Consider the following 16,983-nt stretch of genomic DNA (forward strand, 5'->3'; position numbering starts at 1 on the left):
AAAAGAATTTTCAAACAAAAAAAAAATTCCGGTGGGCGTAATTTTGTCGATTTTGAATAAATTATTCCATTTCCACCTGGCTATTTTTTCGTTTGAAGCTAAAAGCGCCCTCTTTTTTTACTTACTCTACCTCCCCCGCTATTGCCTTGCTCAGTTAAAACTTGAGAGGGACCCCATCAGTTGTGAGAGAATAGCAGAGACGTAAGGACGTCCTCGGCGTGGTGTGTTCGCGCCACAGTGTGTGTGTTCTGCACTTGTGTGTTTCGATCAACAAGTTCTTTTCGATCTCGGTGGGTATTATTACTTGTCCCTCGTGTGTGTGTGTCATAAGATATTTGTTATCGAAAAATGTTTCGTCAACATTTCTAGTTTCGAGAAATAAGGTACAACAACAATAATAATAATACTGTTTTTGGCAAAATATCAAGGTGTGTTTCAGTGTGCTGTGAGTCTCTTGTGTGTGTGTGTAAGTTTTGATGTTAGAACCCTAGAGGCTTTTTTCGGTCGGGGCGGCAATGACCGCTGGGTGTACTACTATACACAGCCCGTAGATGCACGCGTTATAGACCAACAGCAAAGGGGGATGCAACACAACAGTTGTTTTATTATTTTTCCTAGGAATGTGAACGCATAGCCCCCAAAAACTTGTAATAACAGCTTTCTAACTGTTCTTTTTATAGATTTTTACGTCTTTCGAAATTTTCTGGGTACTGTTTTATACTAAAAATTGATTAGAGATCCATTTCCTGGTGTAATAATGTAGCGATTTTATAGCTCGTGAGCCTGTTTTTGGTCGCCATCTTTTCGCCCACCTCGTTGTCGGCCACTTTGGCACCTTTCTTTTGATAAAAATGGGAATTTCTTTATTTTGGATTTGAAAGATGTGGTAGGTACCACGCTGCTTTTGGCATTGGGAGGATTGAGATTTTGACAAAACACGCCATCTGTCTATTTTTTTTTTGTGGCGTCGGGAGTCTTGGATCATTTTGGACTTCGTGAGAGCCAAGTTCAAGGTTCTTTGAATCTTGTCGGTAATCCCGAACTGAAAAAGTTACGATTGTCCCTTTCGATTTTGACTTTTTTAAATTGATGTCGTGACATCATCACGTGCGCCATTTTCGACATCTGGCTGGTGGTACCGTGTTCACGTACCGTTCGTGATGCTAGCGTGACTAACCGAAAAGGAAGAAGAAGGCACACACACACACAAAGAACGAAAAACATATACTTTCTGTTGGGGGTTTCTGCATCTCAAGGTGACGGTTAGAGAATATAATTAACTTTTTTTCGGTTTGGCCTGACCAGGTGTGTGTTTGTGTGGCATGGTGGGCAGGTAAAAAACGAAGAAGAAAAATGCACGTTGTTTGCTACTGACCGGATGGAAAGAAATTGAGGTCGGTATGACAAGCACCGGAAGAACTGCTCCAGTGAAATATGCTTTTCCAATGTTATGCCACGCGTGTGTGTGTAGGCTTGTCGAAATGTGAAATTCGTTTTAGTCTTTTCTCCTATTTTTGTTAACGACAGTTTACTACCTTGACGAGATGCTCCCATTTCTGGGGCTTCTGCTTCCTAATCGTAGATAATATCCAGTTTATTAAAGAGGTGCAGGAGGAGAAAGCTTGGGACACTGTGAAATGGTTACGGGCTATTAGGTCAGTGTAACTCAAACAAGTCCATCCACATTTTCGTCAAGTTAAGATGTTGTCTGTTGTCACTGGACAGCTGATTTCCATCCAGAATCTGGTTGAACTATATATCTTTTTTTTTTAGATTATTATATTTCATTTGAATAGCTGTGATGTTTTCTAAAATAGAGAGCGGCCGTACCAGGTGTAACTATTTTTGATCGTCAAATCATTTTTCTCGCTCTCCATCATGGCTGTCATCTTTCTCCGAACTTTCATTTCGTACCTGGTGAATTGGTGAAACCTTGCGTAATTTATTGGAGGAAAGGTGTGATGCTTGGTTACCTCCAGTATACGGCTGTAGGATAGCAGCTCGGATGGAACATCTTTTTCAGGGGAAAATTATGGTTGAATGGTCGCGTTTTTAATTGCTAAAACTTGAGAATCAGGTTGGGAGTTATCAGCTTTCTTGAAACGAAAGACAGGTGCAACTTGGAAGGTCCTATTTGAACACATTTGTAGGTTTCCCACAAAATTTGGCTCTTGACACGGAGTTGCCATCTAGCGGCGGGAATTCTAATAATGCTTGAACGTTTGCAGCTATGCGAGGGAAAAAAAATGGAATAATATTTGTAATACGTGTGATGAAAGAAAGGCAGCAGCAGCAAATGAAGATTGAGAACGAGTGGGAAAACACAACAATGCGATCAAGCGACTGGTTTTTAAGGGTAAAGAAAAACATGCTGATCAATTCTTGCGGTACTTTTGTTTTCGACCGTTTTCTGTGCTCAGTGAGTCTCTTTGTTTTGATCCGTTACGACGTCCCCGTGTCCAGTGACGCGTTTATAAGAAAAGAGATTTTCTGGTATTTTTCATCTTGGAAGGGAAAAAGCCTAGATGTATTTTTTATCCATTTCTGTTTTTAAAAGTTGCGTGTGCTGCTAGGGCAGCGCAATTCAATTCCGACTAGCGTCCGCTACCATTTTTAAGATGCCTAGTCACGGACTTCTTAGCTGATTGTTTTTGATTGTGAGAGTTTTCGTGCCGTTGGATTTTTCTTGCTTCTTTTTTTCCCTTTCTTGTTGCCAAGTTCTCAACCAACCCGGAATTGTGCAAATTCGATGAATCGAAACCCACCGAGGAATAGAAAGCAAAGTTTAAGTAAACATCTAGCTTTGCTCCCGTTATCCAAACGAGTTTTAACGAGTGATGTGCTAGTCTTACGAGCTGTCGTCTGTCATCCTTATTTGTTTATTTTGTCTTTTAAATTATGTATTTCTCAAGCAGAAAAGCCAACACGAGATTATCACGTTATTTATGTTCTGCGCCTTTTTATTAAATATTTGTCTAGGTCCTCAATGGGATAGCCGCGTAGGTCTATCCAATAGCAGCGCCGCAGCGTGACACGCCCTTCTGAAGTAAAAAAAGAGAAGAAACGACAAAGGAAGAAAACAGAATAAGACAAACACGAAATGAAGATGGTGCCGGCCCCGCCGCCGATGACCTCTTCACCAATTATGTCGTCTTCTTCTCACCAGCAGTTCCAGGTGACGGAAGACACACCCGTCGACTTCCTGGAGGGTTGCATGGAAATTCTAGTCGTCTTCCCCAACGAAAAGAGTATTTTGATGTCCATCCAGCGGCGGTACGTTTGTTTGACTTGCTTTTCTATGTTTAACCTAATTTTATTCATAAAAACCAAATTAAGAGGGACACGGAAAATGGGGAAATTGAAAGAATTAAAACCTGTTTGTCGTGACATTCCCGGTTGTTGTTTTCTTCTTCTGTCTGTGCAACGGTAAAAATGTTGTTGCGATAAGACGATGAAACGGGTGGAGAGAGAAAGCATTCCTGGTTTTGTAAACACAACAAGACACGGTCCGCACACTCACGAGTTTTCTTTGACTGAACGCACTCATTTGAGCTGCCGGAGCTGTGACCCTCGGTCGTGATTGAAATCAACTATTGTTTTGTGCTACCTTACCTGTACGAAATGCGAAATTTTTATATTCATTATGATTGTTGTGTGCAAATGGAAAACAGGCATCGTGATGGTTTTTGATTGTTTTTGTTTGTCTTAGAATGCCAATGTTGGATCTGTTGATTCACGTGACGGCGGCCAACAAGATATCGCCGGCAGCCCACTTGCTACAAGTCACGGACGAAGAGGGTCGACTGCTGCCTCATAAGCCCAGCACACCCATCGGTATGAATTCACCCGCGACGTAGTTGGGGTACCACTACGCTACCCCCCTTTTACCAGTTGTTCTGCGGATCAATATTAGCTCTCTCTCCCCCAGCGGCTTTATTGACGAGGAGGAAATTGAAAAGCTACGCTAATGAGAGAAAAGGAAAGCGGGCAGTTCTTGGCTTGTTGCCCTCCTACTACCCCGTTTCTCCGCTTTTTTATTATTTTCTTGCCATCTCATTAGTCAATAATGTATCCATCCATATACGTGTATTTTACGTGACAGGTTCGCTGAATGCTCACAAGGTCTACATCGTGGCCAAGAATCGATTGATGGCCGATCGATCGGGCGGCCGCTCAACCAACGCGAAATCTTCTTCAGCCTCCCAGTTTGAACAGTCGTTTCGTGTCCAGGTTAGTAAAATTTCTTTTTTGGTTAAAAGAACTTTTTTTTTTTGTGGAGGGGTCGTGACTGACAAACGAGTCCGTGTCTAATCTTCATCAAAATAGAAGCAGAAAACATTTTTTCGCTTCCGGCGTGATACACAAATTCTTAAAAAAAAGAGAAAATAGCTCTTCTCTCTCTCGTTTTTTACGTTCTACAAGGATTTTTTTTGTTCGGCAAACATAAATAATTTATGTTTTTTTCTCTCTCTCTCGTTCTTCTCTTTTTGACCGCCAGGTGCGCCTTCCTCGCAATCAGTTGTTCGTGACCCGCGTGACGGGGCGGACGCAACTTGCCGACCTGCTTCACACCGTGTGCAACGAGAAGGCTTTGGATCCACGACACTATGAGCTCAGACATCCAGGTATGTTTGCCATCACTCCTTTCAACCCCCCTCTATCAACATACCTGTGTGTGTGTCGCGATTTGAGTGTAATCCGTTGTCGGCCCCATCCATCCAGTTGGGAGGGGAGACGGTGGGCTGGATAGATAAACAAGACTACCCAACTCCCGTACCACCTTGGAGAGTTTTTAACGTGTGAACCAACAAATCTTGATTCTACACTTTACCTGCCTTTCCCGCCCTGCCCTTCTCGGTGTGTTATCAGTTCGAGAAAAGGGAGAATAACTGCGTATACAGCACCTTTTTAATATTAATCAGTTCAAGAGGCTTGAACGTTGCCTCCCATTGCGTCTGCGCGTCCCGAAAAAACATTCTCGCTCTTATCCGTGGGCGCTTCATCTCGTGAAAAGAAAAAAAAAATCGGCTGGTTTCGGGACGATTAAGGGCATTCGTGGGTGCTGTGTCGTCGGTAGTCGTCGTTGTAACTTGTGATTTGTTACATTGTGGAAGTTGGCCAACATCAACAAACGCAGAAACAAGAAGGCAGATCGTTGCTTGGAGCACACTTGAGTGTACGGATGTTGTTGGTTTGTGTGTGTAAGGCGGGGAGAAGGTATTTTGTCTTTTTCCTCAAGGTACTATTTTTTCCTTTTTCTCTGTATAGAGAAAGATCACGGTGATTCTATTGTTTGGTTCGTAATTCGATTGTGTTTGACGCTGGCACGTGGCCAACACAGCCACCACTATATATATACCGACTATGTTTGATGATTGCTTTTTCTCTCTCCATGATACTCTTTTTTTCTGATAAAGTTGGTGGTGGTTGTCTGTGTGTGTTTGGGCCTCGGGGTCGTTTTTAATAGGAGGAAAGGGATTTCCACATTGCGTGTGTGTTGGAGAATGATGGAGTTGATTTTACGAATGCCGACCACGACCTTCTAGTCGGTAACAGTGTGAACTATCCGGCCGGTGAACGCCCCCCCTTTGGAGAGTTTTGTGGATGCGTCGTAGTTGAGAGGAATGCGTGAACTTACCCTCCCAACTCCACGGTCCTTTTTGACTTATTCAATGACGTGTCTGGGCAATTTCATTAGCATGCCATGTCAAAAGACTCCCCAAGTCAGCTGATTGTGAAACTTATTCCGCCCGTCTCCAGTTTATCTCCCGTTTTATACCGAGGGAAAATACCAGAATTTGTCTTTCCTAACTTTATATCTGAATTTCCTATTTTCCAGATATTTCAGTAGTGTTTATTCCAACAGTCCCTTTAGTCTCGAATCTCTTGAGGGGTTTCTAGGAAGCCCCGTTTGCCCTTTTCCATCGATTATTAGCTTGCACTGTAGAGAGTGCCCGCTGGATCATCATGTATGGAATAACACAGGAATTTCTATTTTGCTTTAAAAAGTTCTTTTTATTTAGAAATGGCTATCGTGAAACGAGGGGGAGCGTTTTATTCGTTGCTCTACGGAAGAATATTTCTGACGTGTCTATTTCTTTTGATTCCGCCAGCTGTTTTCTGCGCCCTGCAGGCTTTTCTCTGCGTCTAATATCTAGTTGTGAAGCGCCTCATCCTTCCTAGCTGCTGCTGCTGCTGCCCTTTTTTCTCTCTCTCCCATTTTTGTACAGTTGTGTGTGCCCGTGAGTGGTTAGATATCGAACCGTCATTTCGTCTTGATGTTGGCGCACGCGACGCAGAGAGACAGCTGGGAGATGCGCGCCTGGAAAGAGAAAACCCGGAACGACGTCGTTATCGGAATATGGAGGTCGAGTTGAACAAGAAAAGGAAGAATCCTGCAGTTGGAAGAAAAAAAAAAGTCGAGCGCGTTCTCATTTCTATTTTTCCCGAGTCCAATTTTCTTTTTCTTTTTTTGTGTGAGTGCCCCGTTCCGCGTCGTAACTAGCTTTATTGAAGCAGTGAGAGAACACCTTGGGCAGCTTAATGAACTAATCAAAATTCTGGCTCATTGCTCAAGGACGCTGAAGGGATCGTTCTTTATAACCGTTTCTCCTTTTTCAAATTAATAATTTTGGCGAAAATGTGTGGAAATCGCAGAAGAAAGTTCTGTTTGTATTTCCATTTTCCTTTCGTGCCAAGGCACGATCGTGTTCGTTCTGCACCGCTTGAGAGATGGTAGACGAGTCGTAGATCCATAAAGGCTTGCTATCTCTTTGATCGCTTGTATTCACTCGATTCGACCTTCTCGATTGATTTTCGTGTAATCGAAACGTTGTCACGCCATTTCCTCTTTTCACGAACGAAAAAAAAAGCGCTTCTCAAGTGTTTATAGATGGTGTTATTTTATCACTGATGCCCGCCCTTGTTTACAATTAAAGAGACTGCAGTGTCATCTGTAGCACTTGGCGCACTTTGAATTTGATTAATCTTTTATTTTTGTTTTCTTTTTCACGCTGCTGCTTCAGTGAATCTTGACGAGCGTCTGCGTTTGAACAGCTGCCTGGACGATTACAAGTTACAAGAGGTCGTCTTGGTGCCAGTGTGTGGCAAGAGCTCTGCAACTCTACTAACCCCCGCAGTGTCGGTGAGCGACTTGTCGTCACCATCCAACAGCATGAACAGAAAGACTGCAACAGTGACCGCCAGCAACAGCAAAATGTCGGGCAAGTCGACGCTGAAACCCACCACGTCTGAAGCGGCTCTCGCCGGACTTGAAAAGAAGAAACGGGGACTTCTCGGACTTCTCGGATTTGGAAAACACAAAAAGGGATCGGTCAGTTTTTCACAATTTTTTTCTTTATCTAACTTTTAGTGTAAAGAATAACGGAATTTGTTGCTCTAAATTGTGTGGAAGACCCATCATTTGGTGACTTAGTTTTTCCTTTTTCCATCAAGAGTAGTCGTGCAAACTATTGTTGCACGATTCGATTTATTTTCTATGTTTTTTACCGCGGCTGCAAGTTTTTTAAAAAAAGTAAAGCAAATAAGTGGCGACTACTAAACTGGCGCATAAAATAAATAGCTCCCGGGCTCTAGTTGTTTCAAGTTTTTATCTGCTGGCTATGGTCGATGACGACAGCGCACACTCACCGGCCACGTCTACCATTTTATAGTCTATAATTGCATCACCACTCCAAAAAAATGCCAAGGCTGCATGTATATATATGTGTGGCGTCGTCGCCGCTCGAGTATGGAGTAGAGAGATACCAAAATGACCGGCCCTCCCCATTCTCAATGAATATTATACCTTTTCTTCTATCTTTTTGTCAAATCGTTGTGTGCAGCCTTCGTTTTGGAATTTGGTTCACACGCAACCTACTGATTTTATTACACACACACACACTTTGGGGTGGTGGAGAGACAAGGAGCTAGATAACAATGTGTGTATTTTAATATAATGGGACAGGTTATCTTAACGATGGAATGTCTCGAATGTTTGTCCTAAACGTTGTTTTTTGTTATTTTTTGTTTTACAATGATTGGATTACGTAGAGCATGGGCGATAGCAGCATTAGCAGTGACAGCGCAGGAGACCGGAGTATTTCACCTTCTCGGTCGGAAGAGCCGGCTCCTCCGCCTCCAGTTGTCGAGCCCGTTGCGCCCACTCCGCCGTCACCTGTCCTCTTCTCCAAGCGTCTGGCCGAAGAAGCTGTGGCCAAACGCAATAGCCGCCTCATGTTGAGCCAAATGTCGACGGAGGCGTCGACGACGACGACGACTTCACCTAATGACGCACCGCCTTTGCGTAAAACGATTTCGACCACGTCCAACGGAGTGGCGGCGGCGTCTAGTGCCCCCACTAAACCTGGCGCCAAGAAGAAGAGGGCTCCGGCTCCGCCGCAACCTCAATCTTCTCTCAACGGAATGAATGGACCTCCCAAGGTTGGATACTAAAAAATAAAATGGCTCATTTCTAAATGAGTTGTAATTTATAAATAATAATGATACGGAATAAAAATTAGGCGGCGTCGGAAGTGTCTACGTATTCCACGTCATCGTCTGGCAGCAATTACGTATCGCCGTCGACGTCGGTGATCCATCACTCTGAAGAGGAAGTGGTGTTGCGCAGTCCTTCGCCTAAATTGTGAGTGTGATCCATTAGCTTTCCCTTTTTTCTTTTCCCTTTTTTTTTTTGGCGCACTACCCATAATTAAAGTTGGATTTTTGTTGTCGTGGCAGATCGTATCTACGGCAAGAGTCTAATAACGTTGCACGCCAACGTCAATCGGACAGCGGATGTAGCAGTCCGGTTAGATCGCCCCGATCCAACTTGATCACCACTCCTGGCAATTCGTCCTCAAACTTGACACAAGTAAGAGAGAAAGTTGTAGGAATTTGTGTGCGGACACAAATAAGCAGACAGATGATGGAATGAAATTGTATTTGACTGATTATTGGGTTTGCTTGGCTCGTCAATTTAAAAAAAAGGTGTCTAGCACGTCGAACGCTTCACTGGCTTCGGTCTTCAAAAAGAGGAAAGCTCCCGTACCTCCTCCTGCACTTGAAGAACAAGTTGAAACCTCTGACAAGTTACCGCCGGCCACACCTGTGGTCGTCGTCGTGGTCAATGGCGGATCACATGACGACTCTGATCGGGCCTCTTCCGTCTCCGACCAATTGTCTAGCGTGTCGGACATGTCGTCGACTCGAAAATCCGCACCGACTCCCGACATCATCGAGCCTCCGATCGTCGTCCAACTGACACCTCAACATCATCAACCAAGTTCAGGTGAGCAGGCCGAGATCCAAAATTGGAATCATTTTTTTACCGAGCTCGGCCAGATGCTCGATCTAGACAGCCGACAGCAACATCGAAATCCTCGAGTTTCCAATTTCTGAAGCAACAGCCAAATCAAAAAAACCATCTGACATCCAAAACGTTTTATTGGGTTCTTTTTTAGTTTGGTTTGATTTTATTTTTTTTCTTTCCTTGGCGGGACTGGATCCGGTCTCGTCTCTTTTTATTATTATTTCGCCGAAAAAGAACGACACACTCAGCAAACACGCTTGCTCGCTCGTCCGATTGCTCGCGGAACTTTTTTATTATTTTATTTTTTAGAGGACACACGATTAGTTTGGAGTTGTTTAGTTTAGCCTTTTATTTAAAAAAAAAAAAGGAAACATTTTTTAGTTGTTGGGTTAGTTTTCACCGCTAGTGCACACACATTAACTTGTTGGTCGGTAAGTACGCATGTCGAATTGTTTTGATTATGGGGTCGGACGCATGCGGGATCAGTCGAGCTTGGAATGTGTGGCTGGCGCATCGCTTGATTTCTTTAACTGCATATTTTTCTCATTTCTTTTTTATATTTCCTTTATTTATTTTTTTAATGAAATTTTCTAACGCTTTAAACAAAATTAATTGCGCAATAGTGGCACCCATACCCGCTGCTCGTAATAAAATCCCTCGCCCTGTAAAATCTGCTACTGCATCAGCGCGTCGCGAAGGCCGAGTTGAATCGGTGGTGAACAACCATCGCGAACAGCCAAAATTGCCCAACTCCTCCTCCTCCTCTTTGCCGAGCAGTCCGTCATCAGACGCCGACGATTTGACCTTGGACAGCGAAAGCCTGAACATGTTTTCCAGCCGGAATGAGCTCAATCAAACGACTAAAGCTCAACGGGCGGCTGCGGTGGATAAACGGCCAGAGCAGCTGAAATCGCCATCGATTGAAAGAAATGCGGAAGCGATGCGTTTGAAATTCGCCCAAGAGCGGCAGCAGCAGCGCAAAAAGGCTGAACTTGAAATGGCTTCCGCCCGCATTGAAACGGTGGAACAGCGGACCGCATCGCCTCCGGAAGTGGAAGAACGATCGAAGCGAAAAAAATGGGATCGGTCCCCACCAAAGTTGCTCCAAGTATTGGCGACAGCGCGAAGCGGAGCCACGTCAGATGATGATGACGAAATGACATTGGCGGTTCCAGTGTCGCCAATGCGACGGTCTCGAATTCCCAGTGTTGTAGCCAGTCGGACGAGTAGCGTCAGCGAATTTTTCAGCCTCTCTGAGGACGAAGATGAAATGCCGATTCCGGTGGTGGTGGTGGTGGCGGCGCCCAAAGAATTCCGCAGTGATGATGAAGTGAAAAAGGAGGAAGACGACGACCCGGATGCGACTTTTGCTGCAATGTGCGCCGCTCTAGCCAGGCGGAAACAGCGAGGTGAGCCACAATTGCCCAATGACGTGAGCCCGACGGTGCCAATTGAGACGCTCCAGCCTCTGATCCATGTGGATGGATGCAGCAGCGGCAGCAGCAGCCCCCCGGGAGTTGATGGTGACGCAAGTAATGGCGTAGGATTTTGGCATCAATCAAGCAACGAACAAGGTTGGATAACCGAGAAAAACCACGAAACCACTTCTTCCACCTCACCACGTTCAACATCACCTGCACTTCGTAGATCGAGCAGTTTCAATGACGTTCCAGGCGATTCGCTCCTCTTCCCCCTACTTTCTAATTCTTCCTTCTCTGCTGTCTTGTAAGTTGGTTCTTTCTCTCTTCTTTCTTTTCTGTATTTTCTTTCACTCGGGTAGGGGGATAGAATTATTTAGCTTTTCACTTTTCTCCAAAGTGTAGAACTAACCCCTAAAACTTTTTTAAGTGGTCGTTTATTTCTCTCAGCATGAACACTTACAAAAAAAAACTTGTTACTTAAATCATTAGGCACTTAAAAGCTTTATTGCTTCGGTTTCGGATGGGAGATGACTTTTTTGAATGCCGGCCTTAAACTCCATACCCTTTTAGTTTTCTTTCCCAATAACTTTTTTATTTATTTTTAACATTTTTTTTTTTTTTTTTTTTTTTGTTTTATTATTTTTGGACTTTGAAACTTTAACCAAAACAAAACTTAACGACGCCCCCCGTTTGCAAATGTTGTTGTGTACTCTTACTAACAGATCGAGTCGTGGCGATTACGAGGACTTACCGCTCTTGTTGATCAATAACGACGCAGACGGACGCCACTCTCAAGGTGCATGCGATGGCATTTTTTCCTCTTCAGTTTTTCTTTTGTTATTTATTTATTTTTTTCTTTTAAACAAACCTTACTACTGTTGGTATATATTCTGTAACCCCCTTTGTTGTACGTGTTAAGCTCACGTCTCGGCTCGAATTTGTCTATACCCTACTCCCCCCTTCTAGACTCGTAGCTGGCTCGTTTGACATTTCCGAGGTAATGTCGCTCGTATTTTTCTATATATTTTTTGGTCGCCTATTCTTTTATTTTTATCTAAAAGAAAAACAAAAAAGTATATTCGTGTCAACCGACACGCATCTCTTTGTGTTTAGAGTGTGACACCCTGAAAGGTAAAAGAACAAAAACTCCTTTTTCGTTTTCTTTTTTGGCAAATAGCGATTTGCCTGGGTTATTTTTGTTTCCCGAGTGCGTCTGGTTGTGTGTGTGTGGCTTCATTTAGATTCTGATTAATCGAGATCGATGGTATAGTCGAGAAAAATATGGTAGGGTCGTTAAATACTAACAAGAGGATTGGGGGATTTTGTTTTTAGATTTGGACAGCCCCCGATCAAGCGAAGGAGATTCGTCGAACAATACTTCCGAGCGTCCAGCCAATTCTGTATCTTCAGAGGACGATTACGAGCTGCTCAATTATCGACGAGAAAAGATTGAACCGGCGATTGTGGAGAAGAATGGACCGTTCAGCGAAGCTCACGAGAAGGAAGAAGTGGTCGTTTCAGAACCCATTTACACGATGGTGATCAAATCGCCTAGACCTCTAGTAGCCGTAAATGTGGGACCGGAAAAGGATGACAAATCTGGACAGACTAATGGAGACGTACACGTGGATGAACCGGACAGGATGGAAGTCAAAGCCAGCCCAATTCCGGCAGAGGAGGGGCCTGAGATGGAGAGGGATGCGGGAGACGGTCAAACCGAATCGCCCATCATGTGGGAGTACAAATTGCCAGCTCCGCCCACACCTTTCCAGGATTCGATCCAGTCGCCTTTGGATAAACTGCAGATTGCCAGCGAATCCGATTCGAGCCGTTCGAGACGCAGTTCCATGTCGACCGACAGCCTGCAGCACAACAGGAGTGCGGAAGAAGAAGATCTTGTCAAGGATTCGCCTCGTTCATCGATCGGTTCTCAAGAAGAACCCGTGGCCCCACAAGTTGTGCCCAAGATCTCGATCAAAGAGGATTGCGACACTAACGAAGATGCTATCAAGTTGGATCTCGGTGCCGAATTGCAAGGTGAAAGCGCTACAGAAGAACCAGCGGTGAATGGCTCCCCGGTTGAAGAGGTTTTAAAAGTGGTGGTGGTGGAAGAAAAAGTTGTTGTTCTCCAGTCAAGTGACCCGGAGGCTAAGCCGTACGGGGTTGAATCGACGACTGACGAGCCTTTGTCACTCGAGCCCACTTCATTGCCACCAGTGCCTAGCACTTTGCCGCCGTGCGATAGCGACGATGACTCGATTGGCCAACCCGATATGCGCTTTTCAATCGCCACTTATACTGTTCGTGTCAACAAAGATTCGACCTATGAGAAGAAGCTGGCCCGATCCGGTTCTCCCGAGGAATTGACCAAAGTGCAGATCGAACCGGTTGCTGGTAAACTTATTTACATTTCAGATAAATACGGCGATTAAAACTAATTTGTTGTGTTGTTGTATTAGTTCCGGAAAAGAAGGTCGACGATCCGTTACCTTTGGTAGCAGAAACAAAGGAGCCGGAAACAATTGCTGATCCAGTTAAGACTGACGAGAACTCCGGAAGTAGCAGTGCTGCTGTCCCACCAGCTGCCCAGCTCCCATTGCCGATGTTAAATGCCGACTTTATCCAACAGTTTCAAAATGCACTTCATTCTATCACAGGTATGTTATTTGACAGTTGATTGACACAACACACATTGGTCCTTCCGGTTCGATTGTGAGTGGCATTCTTTTGTTGGCGGATGTTGTTATTGTTTTGGGTTTCTTTTGTTTTGTTTAGATCCAAAGGCCCGCGCCTTGCAGGAAGAGTTTTTGCGTTTACAGCAACAGTTCCTGACTCTGCAAATGCAAGCGGCTGTCCAACAGAACGTCACTCCGGTATCGACAGAATCTACTTCCGTTGCAGCTCATTGTGAGACCATCAAAGTGGAAGACAAGGTTGTGGAGATTGAAGTTCCAAAGGTCCTGGATCCACCAATCGAATTTTGCGTGGAATCCGATTCCAAACGAATTCTACCGGTGGAATCACCTGTCGAAATCCCGCTCAAGACTATCGAACCAATTGAAAACCAATCACAGTACGATCGATAATTTCTTAATCTCGCTAGTTTCGAATGTTTATAAAAGTCTCTCGTTTATTTCTTATCTTTTACAGGAAGGAACAGATCGAAGTTGAACCTGAAGCGACAGTTTACCGTTACGCTGGGCCTCCTCAAGTCAAACTCGATACGTGGAAGCCTGGCAGGCCGCGTTCAGAAGTGATTGATTTCAGCCGCTCTTCTTCGTTCAACGTCCCATTGGCGCCTGTAGAGAAGAAAATTGATTTGCCAGTGAAAAATACCCCGGCCCCAACAGTTGCGGCGATGGAAAGCCCCGCCAGTCCGACCGTGGCAACCATTCCCGAAGAAGTGGTCGTCGTTCCAGCTCAGTTGCCTGAAATTGCAGAAGAAGAGAGCAAAATCAAATCGATCGTCATTGTTCCAGAAGTCGAGGAAACGTTGGACGTTCGCGAGAAGATTGAACACATCGAAAGCAGCAGTAATAATAGTAGCAGCAGCACCAGCCCCGTTCCCAAACCTGTCGTTTTGCGTAAATCATCGTTCATGACGGCTCGTCCGTTTGAGGCTCGCCCAGTTTCTATGCCCATCAAGAGGCCCAACTTTACGCCGATGGTTATTCAGCCTGTGCCCTTCGTCTTTGGCAAGATTCGAGCTCCCGAAGTGCGTGGTTTTGCTTCGCTGCCGCCTGATAATAGAAGCGAAATGCAGAGCATTAGGACAACTGGTTCGGCGGGGATAGCTCCATTTTCAGCGGTCAACAAACCTCGTCCAGTTTCAACGGTTAGTAAGGAAAATCCCACGGTTGTTATTCGAAATAAACTGATCGAATCAGCCCGCCGGCCGTCAGCGGAGCTCAATGGCATACCTATCAAATTAGAGGATTCCTCTGATCAGGTACTTTGCCAAAAATCGACAGATAAAATGTGTGTTAAACTTTTCCCATTATTTACTTTTGCTTGTTTTCTAAATTGCAGCTGGAGAAGGAAGTTAAAGAGAGCGTCCCTATCGTATCGGAAACACGCCGGGCTTCGAATTCGTCTCGCCCACTTTCGATGCCGATGAGTAGCAGTCTCTTGTTGGCCGCTGGGGCAGGCGGGGCAGTCAATAAACCCCAACCAGTTGTCTCCGAAATTTCGATTCAGCCTATTTCTCCTACTGCCCAACCGTCTGTTGTTTCCGGTGCCGATCCTACGTCAATTTCCGGAAGACGATCCTTGTCTTCGAAATTTGTCCGCAAAGTTGATCCTAGAGAAGAGCTTCTCAACTCCATCCGAAGCTTTGCCAACGGAGGTTCCCTAAAGAAGGTAATAGTATTTTTGTTTTATTAAATGTAATTTGATTAACATACATTTTTTTAAATTCTATAGACTGGAACTAGCTTGGAGAAGTAGGAACATGTGTAAACAAGTCAATGCTGTCTGTGTCAAAATTCCTTGCTATATAAAAAAACGCCGTTAAAGTTTCTATTCACATTCCAGGTTAATCATTTAAAAAATGTGTTGCAGTTTTGAGACATTCGTTTCACAGTTAGTTTTTTCCTTCTTTTTTTTTCTTCGAGATAATAATTATATCAATAAAAACTGTTATGCATTCCAAACCTGTTATGCTTATTCATTGTTTACTCCGTAATGCGCAAATCCTTTAAGATGAACGAAAGTTGTTAACGGAAGTTATAAATTAATTTGTCTATAAAAAGAAGCCTGGTTCATTTTCACATTCAATTTCAATGCCCTAAATGTAAACCCCACGAAGAATGGGCAAATAAATACACTTGTCATACAACCATTTCGAGAATAAATTGCGTTATATATTTTTCTCTTTCATCACTTTAATAGAATCGATGTAGTTTTAAGGACGAGATACGGTCAAATTAACTTAGGCAGCTTTGGAATTTCTCATTAATGTTTCGGAATAGAAGCGACTACAACGATGGCAACAAACAACAACAGGATTACCATCCAATATCCTGAAGTGAAAACAAAGAAATTATTGCATCTGTCTGAAGCACCTTATCTAACAAGATCTGTGTTTACCAAAAGTACGATCCTTCCGATCAACTACAGTTATTGTTGAAGTTTGCTGTGCCATTCGATCCCGAGTGCGATCAACGTTGTCTGCGATGTTTTCAATCAAATCTAAACCAAGAAAATACAATTTTTATTATTATTTTATGATAATTAATCAAAAGAATTTACCATTTTGTGATTCAACTTCATCACCAATTGTCTGGGCAATTTGCCTTTGCCTGCCAATAATTCTCGAAAGCTCATCCAGCCCTCTGTCTTGATCTAGAAAATACATTTTTATTAAGACACATATGAATAACACATTTAAATCCACTAACCTGCCATAATTTGGACTTGGATTTGTTTGAGTTCACGATGAGGGATATGTTCACTAGTCATTGCAGATGATGATGGATTTGAAGAGGTTGTTGTTCCTGATGACAATTTACTAAGGGATTGGCTCTTATCCAACACGCTATAGTAAACAGAAAACTGTAAATGAAAATATTTCTATTCATAGTATGAAAAACTACAAACCTGCTATTGACAGAATTCAGAAGCTGCTTATGTTTGCTTAAAAGATCTTCAAGGAGAAGGCCCCGCCGTTCTTTCTCTCTTGCAGTCCTGAGTGAAAAGTTTTAGAAATGAGCTAACTTCATTAATGTTAGGTGGAAGTCAATACAATACAATTGTTTATTTTGTGAGAGCCGTTCAAGATGTCCTTTAAGACTTTGGATTTCACTGTAAAGTTGACTCAAGCTATTCCTCAACTGAAAAGAAAGTCTTGCATGTGCTTGAGAATTCTTTGGTAGGTGATCCCTTTCATTAAAAATCCCCAGTAATGAAAAATGTAATTTTTCAGCAGATGAGAACTCCTTTTCCCTGGTTTGATGGATACAATTAAGAATTAATGTGATAACATCTACAGATGCAGCAACAAAAATTTGTCTTTCGTATTATTTGGTAAGAGCTTGGGCCAGAACCACAAGGTAAAATATTGACATTATCTAAAAGATTAGTTTTGTTTACTTACCAGGCATTAGCGTCGTTTCCCAAATCGACGAGCGCCATTCTTTCATAGACGTCTGCTCGAGACAGCTGTCAAATGCGATGGTGTCGCTTTGTATATATATATACAGACTTGGGAAAGGGCAGGGAAAAACGAAAGAGAAAGAGAATGGCCGGCGCCGG

General features: G+C 43.6%; 2 protein-coding genes and 2 long non-coding RNA genes across 12 annotated transcripts; 2 read left to right on the forward strand and 2 right to left on the reverse strand.

Moving 5' to 3' along the window:
• The first annotated feature begins 133 nt into the window (after positions 1-133).
• On the forward strand, positions 134-15,571 carry LOC124195422 (mucin-5AC-like). 9 transcript variants are annotated; one of them, XM_046589808.1, is made up of 18 exons: positions 137-290; positions 2,980-3,273; positions 3,710-3,834; positions 4,103-4,230; positions 4,499-4,625; positions 7,026-7,333; positions 8,053-8,442; positions 8,523-8,644; positions 8,740-8,872; positions 8,989-9,289; positions 9,934-11,035; positions 11,454-11,527; positions 12,064-13,125; positions 13,191-13,388; positions 13,507-13,804; positions 13,882-14,680; positions 14,761-15,090; positions 15,154-15,571. In XM_046589808.1, exons 2-18 carry the CDS (start codon positions 3,101-3,103, stop codon positions 15,175-15,177), a joined length of 5,694 nt encoding a protein of 1,897 aa, XP_046445764.1. In that variant the 5' UTR covers positions 137-290; positions 2,980-3,100; the 3' UTR covers positions 15,178-15,571. The 9 variants fall into 9 exon arrangements, with proteins under 9 accessions (XP_046445771.1, XP_046445764.1, XP_046445765.1 ...); XM_046589809.1 differs by having other exon boundaries at positions 13,882-14,566; XM_046589811.1 differs by lacking the exon at positions 11,454-11,527 and having other exon boundaries at positions 9,934-10,884.
• On the reverse strand, positions 2,979-3,512 carry LOC124195435. The gene is made up of 2 exons (XR_006875192.1): positions 3,375-3,512; positions 2,979-3,307 (listed from the first exon to the last, which is right to left on the reverse strand). It is a non-coding gene; the product is annotated as an uncharacterized LOC124195435 (long non-coding RNA).
• Positions 11,534-12,029, forward strand: LOC124195434. Its single transcript, XR_006875191.1, has 2 exons — positions 11,534-11,728; positions 11,793-12,029. It is a non-coding gene; the product is annotated as an uncharacterized LOC124195434 (long non-coding RNA).
• LOC124195432 (syntaxin-8-like) lies at positions 15,572-16,950 on the reverse strand. The gene is made up of 7 exons (XM_046589835.1): positions 16,826-16,950; positions 16,480-16,674; positions 16,330-16,416; positions 16,131-16,267; positions 15,982-16,074; positions 15,820-15,921; positions 15,572-15,752 (listed from the first exon to the last, which is right to left on the reverse strand). The coding sequence occupies exons 1-7, from the start codon at positions 16,861-16,863 to the stop codon at positions 15,685-15,687; spliced, it is 720 nt and encodes a 239-aa protein (XP_046445791.1). The 5' UTR covers positions 16,864-16,950; the 3' UTR covers positions 15,572-15,684.
• Between the last annotated feature and the right edge of the window lie 33 nt (positions 16,951-16,983).

The sequence above is a fragment of the Daphnia pulex genome, chromosome 6 (genome assembly GCF_021134715.1).
Source record: "Daphnia pulex isolate KAP4 chromosome 6, ASM2113471v1".
In the NCBI taxonomy this organism is placed as follows: domain Eukaryota; kingdom Metazoa; phylum Arthropoda; class Branchiopoda; order Diplostraca; family Daphniidae; genus Daphnia; species Daphnia pulex.

What these genes read in the sequence shown, in the direction of transcription:
- LOC124195422 (XM_046589808.1), top strand. Translation starts at nt 3,101, where the DNA reads ATGAAGATGGTGCCGGCCCCGCCGCCGATGACCTCTTCACCAATTATG. An exon ending in GAATGAATGGACCTCCCAAG is followed by an intron (nt 8,443 to 8,522) that starts GTTGGATACTAA and finishes AATAAAAATTAG; the next exon opens with GCGGCGTCGGAAGTGTCTAC. An exon ending in ACGGAGGTTCCCTAAAGAAG is followed by an intron (nt 15,091 to 15,153) that starts GTAATAGTATTT and finishes TAAATTCTATAG; the next exon opens with ACTGGAACTAGCTTGGAGAA.
- LOC124195432 (XM_046589835.1), bottom strand. Translation starts at nt 16,863, where the DNA reads ATGGCGCTCGTCGATTTGGGAAACGACGCTAATGCCTG. An exon ending in GGAAACGACGCTAATGCCTG is followed by an intron (nt 16,675 to 16,825) that starts GTAAGTAAACAA and finishes CCATCAAACCAG; the next exon opens with GGAAAAGGAGTTCTCATCTG. An exon ending in TGAAGTTGAATCACAAAATG is followed by an intron (nt 15,922 to 15,981) that starts GTAAATTCTTTT and finishes TTCTTGGTTTAG; the next exon opens with ATTTGATTGAAAACATCGCA.